Genomic DNA, 14,198 nt, shown 5'->3' on the forward strand with positions numbered 1-14,198 from the left:
TCATTATTATCATTATTATTATTATTATTATTATTGTTGTTGTTGTTGTTGTTAGTAGTAATAATAAGATCTCGTTAGACCCCAAAGTTTCTCTCTATTCGAGAGAAATAAAATAATAAAATAAATATAAAACATAATTCTGCCACGAAAACCACAACATGTCTGTATGTAGTATTTTTTTTATTTATGTATGTTTTGTATGTGTTTATATACAGTTCTTTAAAAAAATTACTGCCATAAAAACACTAAAAGAAAACTAAAAGTTAAAAATATTGTTTTTAAATTTTATTTATTGGGCAAATAAAACACTAAATCCACTTTTTTATACCCCAATTTGAGGCGCCATACTGGACTTCTCTAAGAGTCAAGCACAACAATATTTTCTTTTACGCAATGCCAGTAAATAATAATAATAATAATAATAATAATAATAATAATAATAATAATGTCCAAAGGTTGATTCTGTTCATCTGGACGTAGCGTTTTCTGGGAGAAACGTTTCGTCACTCATCCAGGTGACGAAACGTTTCTCCCAGAAAACGCTACGTCCAGATGAACAGAATCAACTTTTGGAGATTTATTTTCCTGGATGATTGAGAATGCATCAAGAAATAATAATGATGCTGTACTTTCCTATTTTTTCTGCTTTTTTGTAAAAGATTACATAAATAAAATTAAAAATATGATTTTTGACTGACAAGCTTGGACAAACTAGCGTCTCAACCGTTACAGAAACATAGAAAATGAGTTTGATATTTTCAGTACTGTTAATTTAGGGTAATTGTGGCATAAACATCACACTGGGTGGCCTGATAGTTTATCAAGTATCCATGTATGCCTATATTGACTGTATTGATTATGTTTTGTTTTATAATACATGGGTTATTTTGCTGTACGGCATCTATGACACTCAAACTGCTTTACATGTAAACAGACGGAATGAAAGATTAGCACTGGATATAAAGTCATGTTGTGCTTATCACTATACTAGTGCGTAAAGTATAATAGCCCATTTAGTCCACGGTCTGCATCACTTTATTTAGTGGCGCAGTAAAGACGAGTCAGGGCACTCCGTGTTTAGACCTTTTCTTATGGCCTACATCATCTACAGCTTCTAGAATCATAACTATTTTGGACGTGGAGCACCGATTGGAGACAGTTGACTGAATCTTCTCACCAAGGGTTTAATCTGTAGCTCGGAAACTTCTGCACCACCAACGGGCTGAAGTTGGAGCTGCTAAAGGCGTTTTCCAGATATGAGGCATCTGTGGATCAAGTTCAAGAAGGAGGTCTATCTGCATCCGGCAGGTCACATGACACAGCCTGTTCAAATCTTCAGAGCAACAATTTTAGTCTTCATGTCAAAAAATAGTCCCAGTCTGTTCAGGCCTTGAACGCTTCAGGACTTTGTTTGCACCTGTTAGGAGGGATAAACACTTTTTAATGATTTGTTAACCTGGTTCAAAGACCCCACATACCTATCACTGCAGCGCCCCTCAACCTGAGCATGCCCAGCTGTGTGGGTGGTGCAGAGGAGAATAATCTATCAACACAGACTCACGTATCAACCCACATGGAGCTACGTGAAACTACATAAACTTTAATTGGCTTAACAGTGGATGGTGTGCGAGGCTGGTAACTTACCCACGACCAGGAAGGAAAATGCTGACCGCAGTTCAGGGCGTAAAAACGGCAAAAATAAATGTAACCACTTCAAGGAGCGCTTGCGTGACACTGTTAAAACTCATGTTGGTGTAATTTCCTGTGTGCGGCTTTATGAAGTCTGAAGAAACGACTCGTATGACATCACTTGAAAAACAGATCTTGCATTGTGGCAGCTGATCCTGAACTGTGGAGCCTTTGTGTGCTCAAGGTGCATAAATTCCACTCCACACAAAAGCAGCGAGGTCTGTGCAGACGGCTGCAGTTTACTGTGACAAAGAAGCGGCTCATTTAAGACCTGACCCGAGTTTTAATGACTGTTTAATAGGGGTGGGGAAAAATGGATACTGTGTAGCATGGTGATATTTTGTTTGCTAATAATGTATCGATACAGGGACAGCAGAAATCGATACTTTGTTACAAAAAGGTTTTTGTGCTCTGACTTCAGAGCATGTTGATCCTTTTTCTGAGCAAGAATCCTGACATTCCTTCACTGTCCAAATGTGTTTAACTTGTTTTTGGCAGCAATAAACATGACAGTTTACTTATTTTAATTTAAGACATGTTTTATTTTAATCAAGTTTAAAACTTTTTTATTTAATGTAAAATTATATTTTGTTTTAATTTACTTTCAAATTCTTCAGTTGCTGAAGGGGCTGCATAGTTTTCATAAACTGCATAGTTCAGAATAGCTATAATTGTACCAGATGGTTGATTCAGTTAAGTTGGACTAGACTGTAATACAAACCGTTCAGTTTGTCAACAATAAAACTGAAATGAGAGAAAGACTGAGTGTGAGACTTTGATATTAGAGAAAATGATGATTGATAAAGTTTATCTGAATATCGCAAAATATTTTTAAAAATTGCAATAATATCGTATCGTGGGATGTATGGTGATTCCCACCTCTACTGTTTAATGCAGGAATGGCTCCGCGAGACTGTAAAACGATACCCACCTCTGGGAGTTTTAGCCATCTTAAAGCAAAATGTTAAACATGCACACTCCGGCCACTTTATTAGGTACACCTGTTCACCTAGTGGTTAATGCAAATATCAAATCAGCCAATTCAGTGCATTTAAACGCAGATTTAATCCAGACGACCCGCTGAAGTTCAAAATGAGCATCAAAATGAGCAAGAAAGGGGATTTGAGTGATACTGAACAGGGCTGGTTGTTGGTGTGAGGATTTCAAAGACTGATCTGCTGGGATTGTCCCACACAACCATCTCTGGGATTACAGATAAATGCTAGTTTGATGCTAAAGGTCAGAGGCTGACGGCTTGGAGCTTATAGGTGCAGAAGATCATCTCTGAACAAGCTAAACCCTGAAGCAGATGAGCTACACCAGCAGGAGACCACACCAGGTGGTCTGTACCCAGCAACATGTACCTAATGTAATGCAGTATTTCTAGTTTCATGTTACTACATATTGTCTGTGCTGAAGGTCCAAGTCAACCTATGACCCACTTTGGAGCAGACTAACTCCTGGAGAGTTTATAAACGTCCTACAGTTTTATTGTAATAACTCTTGTTTATCACCAGCTTCTGTTTCCAGCGTAAAAGAAAATCGTTCTGATTGTGCGTGATGGAAACACAGAGCACGTTAAAGCATCATGTACTGTATTCTCATGTTAATACTAATAAACAGCTCATTCAGTCAAAGTCACCATGCACTCTGTTACATCATCTTCCTCATAATCCAGACGAACTAACATCATCACACATCATCATCATCATCATCATCAGCAGTCACAGAGGAACATTAGTATTACATTTCATACAAAGTTGGCCGGAGCTGTGCTTCAGCAGACTTTTCTAATAATGGGACTGAGCGATGTTAGAGGAGGGGAAGTTCAAGGACGCGCGGCGGCACCGCTCGTGGATCGCGGCTGGGTTTGTGTGGGTTTCCGTGGAGAAAGTGGCGTGTGCTGCTCCCGTTTCCCTTTGCTGCGTGAATGCAATGACTTCCTATTTGGTGTGTGTTGTGCGGCGGGTAAAACACGAAGGCGAACAGAGAATGCTGCTTGTGTGTGTGCAACAGTCACAATGTGCAGGTTTAGGTCCTTGTTTTCCACAACAAACACACCCCTCCCTCTACGAGCACCGTCCCATCATCGTGACGTGAGAATGAGCTTCTTTATCGAGTCAATGTACAACATCAAGGCACTAGCTAACGTTTCAGCGAGCGAGTTTCACTCACGGGGAGAACTAAGACATGAAAAGTGCGACTGAAACCTGCAATATTTTCTTGAATTAGCACAAATTTAAAAAAAATCATTATGAGGCGACGGGAGGAAACTGCCTCGGGTCCACCTGAAGTGATCAACAGTGAGGACAACATGTTAAAAAGATTGAAAAGGTGCTTGGCAACATGTGGTCCAGTCCTTTTTACTAACGACACGTTAGCTCCTCAGACGGCTGCAGCTGCAGTTGCTGATGTTTTGGGTTCATGCATGTGGAGCTGCAGCAGCTGCGCGTGTCGTCTCTCCTCTCCTTTACACGCATCACGTTCAGCCTGTCCGAGCGCTCTGCTGCGCCTGCGTCCAATCTGAGAGCGTTTGAATTCGTTTTGTTTGTCTGCTTGTTAATCCTCTTCGCCGTTCCAGTCGTTTGTGCTCCTCCCCGCTCAGACTTCATCATCCACGTACGGGACGTCTGGGTCAGAAAACCGTCTGTGGACATTTGAGACTTTCGTGTCGCTGTGCTGGAGCTGAGGAGTGGGCGCAGCCGTGGAGACGGACGAAGAGGAAGAGGCGGCTGAAGGAGGACAGGAAGAAAAACGCAGCAGCAAGTCGCACTCTGACCCGTCGAGGTAAAGGGACTGGGTGCTGTCTTTACGGCGGCCGGGCTGCTCTCGTCTCTTGACCGAGAAGGCGGGCGCTCGACTTCCAGGAGGGGCGTGACACTGAGGTGGACTCGAGGTTGCCGCCTGGGAGCAGACTCCCTGCGGGAGTTTCACTGTGTTCGGGATGACGGGGTTGCGACGCTGAAGCGGACGCCTGAAGGAGGCGTTGGAGGATTCAGAAGTTGAAGAAGTGCAGCTGGCCAAAGAAGAGGTGGAGCTAGCAGGGGTGAGGGGCGACACAGAGATGCGTCCGCCGGGGACTTTAGGCCTCTGGGTCGGATCTGAAGGTTTGGGAAGACAAAGCGGTTTGGATCTCCTCAGCTGATGAGCACCGCGTCCTGGAAGAGAAGAGGAAAGAGGAAGGATGAGGAATATTTAACCAAGAGGCTCACAGCAGAGTGAAAGAGGAAAGGAAGATCATGCAACCATGTAAGGCAAGAAGAAAAATCAAAAAATACACCCAGTGAGTTACGATTACAAGCTCTGATCTGATGTGGACGCCAAATGTTCAGCAAATCAACGTTGGGTGAAATGTGAGCGTGCAGCCGTGCCACACATGCGTTTACATGCACACAAACACACAAACAGCTGCCGTTCCTCCGACCTGCTTTGCTACAGAGCAGACGTCACCGCCCACCTTCACCATCACTGGTCCAGACCTGTGCCACAAAAGACAGGAAGGGCCCCGCCCAGCAGGCCCCGCGGTCTGGTCAGAAACCCGCAGGTGACAGAAACAGGAAGGAAGTCCAGACTGTACCTTACTACTGACCTTCAGGCTCCGAGCTGTGAGCCGAGCGCTGCTGCTCGTCCAAGAGGCTCTCGGAGCTCAGCGAGGCTTCGGAGTCGAGATTCTCCTGGTCTGAACCGGGCTGCTCCATCTCTGGCAGGCGACAGGCAAGATCCTCTCTGAAGGCGAGATGAAGAGGAGATCACGTGCGTTAGGAGCTGGAGAATGACGACGGCACACATGAGGAACTGAAAAGTGCTGAGATCTTACTTCTCCTGTTTGATGGACTTGATACGTTCCATCAGGTTCTTCTCGGCCTCCGTGTCCGAATCCAGAGGCTCGTTCTCGGGGACCACGCTCAGGTCAGTGCTGACCTTCTCGTGCATCTGCACAAGACAGAGGATCACACCTTCACCCAAACTGAAAACGTCCACAGATAACAAACGCTAAAGAAACAGACACACGTGACTTTAACCCAAACCTGAAACTGAACCAAAAGGTGTTAGTGAGGTCGAGAGATGCTGAGGTTTTCATGCACCTGCGTATGAATTCTTACAGGAAGTATTAAATGCACACTTTTACTCTTTTCAGCAAAATGTGTTGCAGAGTGTTTGCTCTGCAGATAACGGGACCTTCAGAGCTCTGTGGCCTTCCTTCCTCTTAAGGTTGAACATTTGTTCAACCTTAAGAGAAACCTTAAGAAAAAAAAAATATTAAGACGGAATTTTGCGAGATCTCGCAAAACTAACTCTCGCAAACGTTTTAGCTGCGTTCTTCGGACGCTGGCTCGAAGCCGACCTGGAGGTCGAGGCACGATGTGCCGGGAAAGCGGTGTTCCTCCCGGCTGTAGTAGGTCTCGACCTCCCGTTAGCTTCGAGCTAACGGGAAGAATGCGGCTAAAACTTTTGCGAGTTTGTTTTGCGAGATCTCGCAAAAGTCCGTCTTATTATTTTTTTCTCCCATGTCCCCTGCGGGGCTCTGTACAAAACAGCTGTTCTTAGGTAGCAACCTTCAAACCCAGACCCACGGTGTGCTCTCACATCACAAGCAGGGCACAAACCAGTTTACAGCAACATGCAGTCTATTCCCAGTTAGTATGGAAGAATAAACATATTAAGGAAAAAAACCCAAACACACACACGACAGCCAAAGTTTGACCCACATCTTACATGCCATGCACAGGCGCCTCGACATGGCAGACCGCTACAAACTACAACTACAAGGTCGCCTCTACCAGGAGAAATCGATGATACGTACCACCGCTCCTTTGTAAGGAGCTGGTAGCCTGAGCGGTAAACGCCAGTAGTGCTAAAGAGAGACAAGGAACATTGGACACGTTACGCACGGAAGCCAGAGATCAGATTCTGACAGTGGGGTCGACTTTATTACGTGACCTTCGTCCAACTTCTTAATTTGTCTAAACACAAGGACGCGGACGGAGGCGAGCGGCGCTCTGTTCCTCACCGTGTTCTGCCTCTTGAGCTTCAGCTGGTTTACGGCTAGAGCCTCGGCGTACTCCAGCTGCTCGATTTCCTCCATCTTCTCGTTGTAGCGCCGGATCTGCTCGTTGATGAGCATCTCCACACACCTGCAAACAAAAGAGCGATCAGGACCCACGCAGACGGCTGAGGGACGTTTAATTCCCTCTCACGGGAGCGGCTCATGTGATGGGTGGGGCTTCTTTCTACTATTTTAGCAGCTTAACATGACAATATAAAGCATCTTGAGGCGACTGTTGTTGAGGATTGGTTCTATATAAAATACACTGAATTAACCGAATGAATTAAGATGTAAATATTTCCTCTTTCAGAGTCCGAGTGAACACCCACCCAATTCAACCCTCATTTTACATTCAGGAGATTTCTTGGCGGTCTTACGTGGTTGTCTTGGCAACGTCTTTCATGCTGAGCAGTGGGTCTGCGCTGTCCGGGCAGCGGAGGATGCACGGTGCAAACACTATGGCCAGCGAGTTCGGAGACATGCGGTTGTGAGCCTCTTCTTTGCACACCCTGCAGGAGAAGCACACACGGCTGTAAATGATGACCTCGCCGTTTAACTGAACGAGCCATCTCAGCGCAGTAGAAGCGATCAGAATCAAACAAACGAGGGTCCCTGCCTGACGAGGTGGAAGACCAGCCTCTCCAAGGTGTTGTAATTTGCCGTCGGGAGCTCATCCAGCCCTTTATAGATGGCATGAAGCTGCTCCTGCTTCTCTGGAAGGTCTGACAAGAGCAACAAAAATCAAATCTTCAAATACAGACAAAAATGCAAAGACACAAGCGCACTAGTGAGAAACGTCCTCCTCACCGACTGCATGCAGGAAGTCGTTGTAATGTGTGAAGGTCATCAGTGGGTCTGGCAGTTCCCTCAGCCACTGCTTCACCAAGCCGGTCACTGTGTGGATGGGATAGTCCTCGAGGCAGGCCGAGTTGGGGTCTGAACACAAAGTCGTCATCAGCTCAGTGATGTCGTTTTATGAGTCAGAAAAAGCAGAAACATGTTGATGTCTGACCTGTGTCCAGTTTCTGGTGAAGCTCTTTCATTCGGTTGGCAGAGCCCGATTTGCGGTAGATGCCCTCCGTGTAGAGGCCGTGCATCTCCACATGCTCCAGCATCATTTCCAGCACCATCGGTACCGGATTCTTCTCATTGAGCAGGTGACACACACGCACCCCGAAGTGCTGCCCGGTGAACTCGTCGTCATTCTGTGGAGTCACCAGACGGCAGCGGTCAGTCGGACCTCGCCGTGATCCACCCACAACATCCGAATCACATTCGTCACTACAAACGAGTCACTGTGCTGTTATATATAAAAACACGTTCCCAAATATTGGAAGCGTGTTTCCCATGCAGCTGCTTCCTCCCGAAGGGCCGCTTACATTAATTTTATTTAACGTTTTCAAACACTGCGTGTCTATGATCAAAGATAAATATGCAGCCGACGCCGACAGTGCAAATAAGCTTTTTAAAAAGACCAGCAGAAAAAAAATTACTTGATTAGAAAATTTAATTTTTTATTCAAAGCTAGTGGAACAGGGGCTGGATTAGAAAACTTTTTATGCACAGTGTTTATAACTAATCACTAACCCAGCAGACTGTATATAAAAGATGGATACCACTGCAAATCGAAGCCAATGTTCTTAAAACTGCATTCTCTCCAATGGCCAGTAGAGGGCAACGCTGATGGTAACAAACCTCAACTGGAGAGAAAACTGACTCGACTTTAGTTCAGTAAACGTCTCGTGATGAGTTTATGGTCCCAAACTTCTTCATGATGATAGAAAATTATGGTTACATTTAAAAACAAAGTGAGGTTTGATTCTGGGCGTGGCTACTTTGTGACTGACAACTGGCTATGACATTTCATAGTCTTCCTGACCTCTCCATGCAGGTTAGACTACACACCACCTTTAACCCTTTAAGACCTACCATAGAACCAAGTCCGCCAGAGCTTATATTATATGTTTACATGCTGTGGAGCCATTTTTGGGAGCATTTCAAGTTGATATACATCAATACAAACATTATAGCCTAAATTTTAATAATATGTCTGCATTAAGTGCATAGTAATTACATAAATTGCAAAAAAAAGTGCAATAAACTACAAAAAAATTGAAAATCGTTTTTGTTTTTTTAACATATATTTCTAGTTAGAGAAATTTAAGAGGCTTATCCCTCAAAACTGTAAATACAAAAAAGTTGCACAAAATAGTTTCCCACCACAGGAAATTTATTTTGAGTGTCTTCATAGTTTTATTTTTGAAATACACCAATTTTTATACACTGCAGGAAAAACAAAAATAAATATTATAATGCAAATTTGCAAAAAAGCAGCATATGTATCAAAATAAACTATTTCCAGCAGTGCAATATGAGTCCTAAGCATCCCAGAAACCACACAGAAAGTCATAAAGTCAAACATAACTTTTAAAAACACCAGTATAGGCTCATGAGGCCCTGATGGTAAAAAACTACATTTCCGTGAAAATGACGTCACTTCCGGTTTCGGGCAGGTCATGGCGGACATGCGATAGTTCGTGCTGATGGACGTAGGAAGTGTTACGAACAGCTGATCGGATCAGCAAAGCGTGTTTCTGGAATATTATGTTTTTGTTGCTGCAAGTGCTTTTTATGCAGTTTTTGCAAAGTTATATGTGGAAGGAAACTGTGACCGAGGACAAGCTGATGGCATAAGATGTAAGTACAACTCCTCCGGTTTCATATGCAAAAAACATTATTGTGCTAGCTCACGTGGTTGCAGAGCTACAGGGATTTAAAAATAGTTGCGCAAAACGAAGCGTGCTGCTCTGACCGGTTTTAAAGGGTTAAACATACATTTACACACAATGTCAACTAGAAACATCATTTTTATTATGTTTGTGTTTTTTTAAGTTAACAGGAGGTAATTTTAAGTAGGTGAGAATCATTTAAAACACTGGATTAACTCGTTTACGGTATTCTACAAACTTTAAGCACTTCATCTTCAGCTCATCCACGACTTCAAATCACGGATTAACCAGATGTGAATGTTTTCAGACGGTGTGAGGAGGATAACCACTGCACCGACATGCTGCAGGAGTGTGCAGGTCTAACCTTTGGTGGGCAAATGCAAACCAGCAGGCGATACAGCCATCCTTTACTTACAGTCTATGATGAAAACCCACCTTTTTGGCACAGAAGGTGGAGCAGTCGGTGTTTATCTTGGAGATGCACTTCTTGTGGCACACCATCTTACAATCTGTGAGAAAAGATTGAGATTGAAGCTGAACTTGAGTCTTTTACAGCATGCTGTGCTGAAAACGTTTCGTGGGGCTCACTCACTGCTGCACATGTAGGCCTTCTCCATGCCCCAGATGTAGGAAGTACACTGGTCACATGACTGCATAATGTTGACCTGATAGTTACTGAAAATGTGATCCAGCGGATTTTCCACCTGAAAAGACAACCAATCGATTAAAGACAAAATCATTACTGTGATAAAAGACGTCGAACGCTGCATCACTCACGCTTTTGTCCTTCTTCCTCCTCTTCTTTCTCGCTTTGGCAGGCTGACGACAGACAGGCACAAATCACAGGTGTCAACACGGTTTTTCTCATTCGCAGTAACGAGGCCGAACAAGTCGAGTCGCTTTGTTTTTACCTTTGCAGGCTCCGCCTCCTCCTTCTTCATCTCTCCTCTGATGAAACCATCCAGCACCGACTGGAACAGGTTCACCACCAGCTGGACTTCCTCCTTCTTCTTGCTCCCTGCCAGGTGCATCACTTTGTTCTGGTAGCCTGACATTAGACCTTTGTAGCCGATGGTGGGTTTCTGTTAGGAGACGGGAGGGAAAACGAGGAAGAAGATGGTGAGGGTGAACGTTGATGTGTGACGAAGCTGCTTCGACGGCAGCTCAGAGACTTACAGGAAGTGAATACATGGCTTTGATGTTCTCTCTGAACTGCATGGTGGCTGTCACAAAGATGTTTTCTGTCTCTGACAGCGTCTTGCTCCTGGAGCGGAAATCATTCACCTGCAGAGGAAAGAAACCCTTTTAGAAACGTGCGGATCTCATGTCCTACATCGAGTCTGTCGCCTTGTCGCCTTTCGCTCACCTGGTTGCCCAGAAACTCGTCGAGGTGCCGCAGCTCGTTGGCGTTGGTGATCTCTCGATCCAGCGAGGCGTTCCACTGCTCAGAGACTCGTGTGGCTCGGCTGATTTTGATGCTGGGGTTTCTGCCTATAGCTTTGCCGCCGCGGTCACCGGATTGAGATCGGGGCGCGTGTCCGGATGTCGGGGCTGAAAGAGAGAACGCGACGAGTCGTTAAGGCCAGAAACTACAGCCGGTGAGTGAGTGATGTTTTATTGATTAGCATTCAAATATCTCAGTGAAGAACAAAGATCTACCACAAAGCAAGAAAGCACGAGACAAGGCTCATCAAAAGGTATTGGCTGAAGCATTTGCAGCTCCTGAACACAGGGCTCGAAGCAAAGAATAAAACAAAGCAAAAGCAAAACAAACAAACAAACAAAAAAACTTTCCACCTTAGATAAGTAACTACATCAAAGCAAAAGAATCAAGACTTTCAGTTTTATTATTTTTGCTCTTTTCATTCTTGATATATATATTTTTCTAATACTCTATTTTTAAACATATTTTTAAACAAGGAAAATGAACTACACCTTTTTAAATCACTGTCATAACGATTCCACAGGTTAACTCCTCTAACAGAAACACATCTCTGCTTTATATTTGTCCTTATCTTGTTTTTTTTAAAGAAATCTGTTCCCCTTAAGTCATATTGACTCTCTCTGACTTTGAACAGCTTCTGAGTACTGGGGCAAAGCAAGCTATTTTGTGCTTTATACATTATCTGTGCCATTTTATATTCAACTAAATCATAAAATTTCAGGGTGAGCAAAGCAGCTTCAGCTCCTCCTCTTGTGCGATTTACCTTCCCATGCGCTCGGCTTCTCGTTGAGCGTCTGAGCGAAGGTCAGCTCCCCGTTGTCTGGCGTCTGCGCATCTTTGGTTTTTTTAAAGATTTTGCTGAAGAAACCGCCGGGCCTGCGATCCACAGAAGCAAAACACGTCACAGACACGCCTCTTTTTATGCAACCAGAACGTGTGTTTGCACTCCATCAGCAGCTGTGGTACCTGTCAGGTGTGGATGCGACTGAGTGGGCTGAATCCTGGTGCCCAGCAGCCTCCTGCTGCCTCTTTCTCACGGAGCCTCCCTTTGAAACGTCAGCAGAGCTGTCGGTCGGGGAAAGCTGTTCAGCAGAGAAGATCGAGTTACTCACACAACACCAGATTCAGATGTTTCCACAGACTGACAAACGCTTCTCTATAACGGTCACGTTACATCGAATCGACGGGAAATACCTCTTTGATGGAAGCGCCGGCATCAGAGCCCGGAGACAAGCTGTCGATGGATGAGAAGGTTTCATTCCTGAAACGCAGACAGAAGAGGAAGATCGATTAAAGAAAAGCCGAACTTGTTGTAAAGTAGCTTCAGCAGCAGCAGAGACGTACAGCTTCCTGGTCTGTTCTCTGCTCTGAGGTGGAGACGGGCTGATGTTCTCAGACAGCTCCCCGTTACTCCTCCTCCCCCTCCACTTTTCCGGCTTCTCCTTTATCGCGCCGGTCCGACGTTGCAGATTTACCGCGCCGACATTCTCGCCGAGGCCGTTTCTCTCCGACAAAGAGTCGGCGGGCGCCAGAGGTAATGAAGACGGACGGACGGGCCCGGCGGAGGGAGGAGAACTTTTTGCCTCCTTCTTCGCTGCCTTGTCTTCCTTCACCTTCCACGCCACGAAGGTGTACTGGTCCAGCTCCTTGCTGTCCGAGCGCTCTTTTAGCTTCGACGTCTCCTGGTTTTTGCTCTTCGGCGTGGTCGTCGGATCCTTGTTGGTGGATGAAGACGAGGCGACTCGCTCGGACTCTCTGCGGCTGTGTTCCAGCCCTCGCTGCCTCCTCTGCTCCCTCTTCTCCTGGCTCCTGGTGGACAGGACCCTGCTAACAGTCGGAGTTTGTGGTCTCTTTTGTTCAGCGTTTGGAGGTGTGGAGGTGGTGCTAGCTTCTTTATCCTCGCCCTCAGCTGGAGACGTGGGCGTAAGTGCACTGGAGACGAGCCTATCAGAGGGCAGATCAGCCTTCGACTCTTCTAGTGTTTGGCTCTCCTCCTCCTCCTCCTCCAGCTGGGGTCCAGCCTCAGCTCGGTTACGCTCCAGCTCTTTGCCACGTTCTTCCTCTGAATTTGAACTTCTATTAACATCTTCACCCTCCTCTTCCTCCTCTAAACCCTGTGCATTGAGGTTTTTATCCAGCATCTCCTCAGTGACCAGCTCTATATCCGAGTCCTCTCTCGTCTGAGGCTCCTTTGCTTTCCTGGCTGCCTCTTCGGCCCTTCTCCTTGCTGCTTCTTCTTCTTCCACTCTTCGCCTTTGCTCCTCTTCTGCTTTTCTTCTCGCCTCTTCCTCCTCTTCCCTTCGCATCCTCTCTTCTTCTGCAGCCCTCCTCCGAGCCTCTTCTTCCTCCTCCTCTTTCTTCCGTTTCTCCTCACGGATTGAATGGCACCTGAAATGCACAGCGGATGATGTCAGCGTCACCTGTCACGCAGCACAGGCAGCCCTGCCGAGTGTTTCCTACCTTCTGCGTGCAGAGTGTCCTCTGACCAGGGCCTGGATTTTGGTAGCGCCTCTTCTTTGCTTGGCGTACGCCGATCTCTGACTATGGCCTCTCCACACCGCCTGGATCAGAGTGGCCGCCCGCCGCCTTTGCTCCTCTCTGCGGTACTGACGCCATGAACGCTGCGAGAGAGAGGACGACGGTGAAAACGATCAGGACCCTTCTTAAAATACCAGAGTTTGGAATCGGGTCTGTGTTTACCTGGATGGTGACGGCCGCCTGCCTCATTTCTAGAAACTCCTTCCTCTGCAGGTGAGCTCTGACGCGGCGCTGCAGGAAGATGATCTTGCGCATTACGTCCTTGTGCAGCACGTCCTGCAGCTGCTGTCGCTCGAGCTCTTTCAAGAACACCTGAAAGGACAAAACACACCAGGGTGGCATCACATGTGGATGCTGATGGTGTCTGCAGGTTTATAGGAGCAGAACAGGTCGTACCTTTGTTTTGCCGATCTGGTATGTGGTCGGGTTGAGGCCCATCTTCTTCTCGAGCAGCGCTGAGATGTCCTCTTTGCAGGCGGTCGCGTTCTTTGGCAGCAAAACCCTGAATTGCTCCATGAAGTCCTGCAGGAACAGAAACGTGAATACAGCAGGTGGAGCAGTTTATTGGACCAGAATATTAACATCTAATCGACATGAAAACATGAACTCGTTTGCACGTTTGCACTACCTGGAATGTGTACTTGGCTCCGTAGCCGGACCTCCTGATGCGAACGGTCTCCAGCATTCCCGTGTATCGCAGCTGCTGCAGCACCAAGGCTTCATCCAGATGCATCTCCTTCTGCTCAGTTTG

General features: G+C 45.9%; 1 protein-coding gene across 9 annotated transcripts in view; it reads right to left on the minus strand.

Annotated features, from left to right (window-relative positions):
- Positions 1–3,147: 3,147 nt before the first annotated feature.
- The window catches only part of myo9bl (myosin IXb-like), a 64,247-nt gene continuing 53,196 nt past the window's right edge, over positions 3,148–14,198 (minus strand). For 5 of the 9 annotated variants that reach the window (XM_085150861.1, XM_085150864.1, XM_085150865.1 and 2 more), the window contains 23 exons: positions 14,076–14,186; positions 13,844–13,969; positions 13,610–13,759; positions 13,370–13,530; positions 12,254–13,297; positions 12,104–12,170; positions 11,876–11,991; positions 11,673–11,785; positions 10,832–11,016; positions 10,642–10,749; positions 10,377–10,547; positions 10,243–10,284; positions 10,058–10,169; positions 9,901–9,974; positions 7,749–7,941; positions 7,544–7,672; positions 7,353–7,458; positions 7,114–7,245; positions 6,701–6,824; positions 6,494–6,544; positions 5,507–5,622; positions 5,279–5,415; positions 3,148–4,847 (listed from right to left, as the gene is read on the minus strand). In XM_085150861.1, the coding sequence (XP_085006987.1) occupies positions 4,291–4,847; positions 5,279–5,415; positions 5,507–5,622; positions 6,494–6,544; positions 6,701–6,824; positions 7,114–7,245; positions 7,353–7,458; positions 7,544–7,672; positions 7,749–7,941; positions 9,901–9,974; positions 10,058–10,169; positions 10,243–10,284; positions 10,377–10,547; positions 10,642–10,749; positions 10,832–11,016; positions 11,673–11,785; positions 11,876–11,991; positions 12,104–12,170; positions 12,254–13,297; positions 13,370–13,530; positions 13,610–13,759; positions 13,844–13,969; positions 14,076–14,186 (4,125 nt within the window). In that variant the 3' untranslated portion in view covers positions 3,148–4,290. Of the gene's footprint in view, positions 4,848–5,113; positions 5,169–5,266; positions 5,416–5,506; positions 5,623–6,493; positions 6,545–6,700; positions 6,825–7,113; positions 7,246–7,352; positions 7,459–7,543; positions 7,673–7,748; positions 7,942–9,900; positions 9,975–10,057; positions 10,170–10,242; positions 10,285–10,376; positions 10,548–10,641; positions 10,750–10,831; positions 11,017–11,672; positions 11,786–11,875; positions 11,992–12,103; positions 12,171–12,253; positions 13,298–13,369; positions 13,531–13,609; positions 13,760–13,843; positions 13,970–14,075; positions 14,187–14,198 lie in introns of all 9 variants that reach the window. The other 4 variants (XM_085150867.1, XM_085150868.1, XM_085150863.1 and 1 more) reach the window with 4 other exon arrangements.

Source organism: Neolamprologus multifasciatus, chromosome 23 (genome assembly GCF_963576455.1).
Source record: "Neolamprologus multifasciatus chromosome 23, fNeoMul1.2, whole genome shotgun sequence".
Classification (NCBI taxonomy): domain Eukaryota; kingdom Metazoa; phylum Chordata; class Actinopteri; order Cichliformes; family Cichlidae; genus Neolamprologus; species Neolamprologus multifasciatus.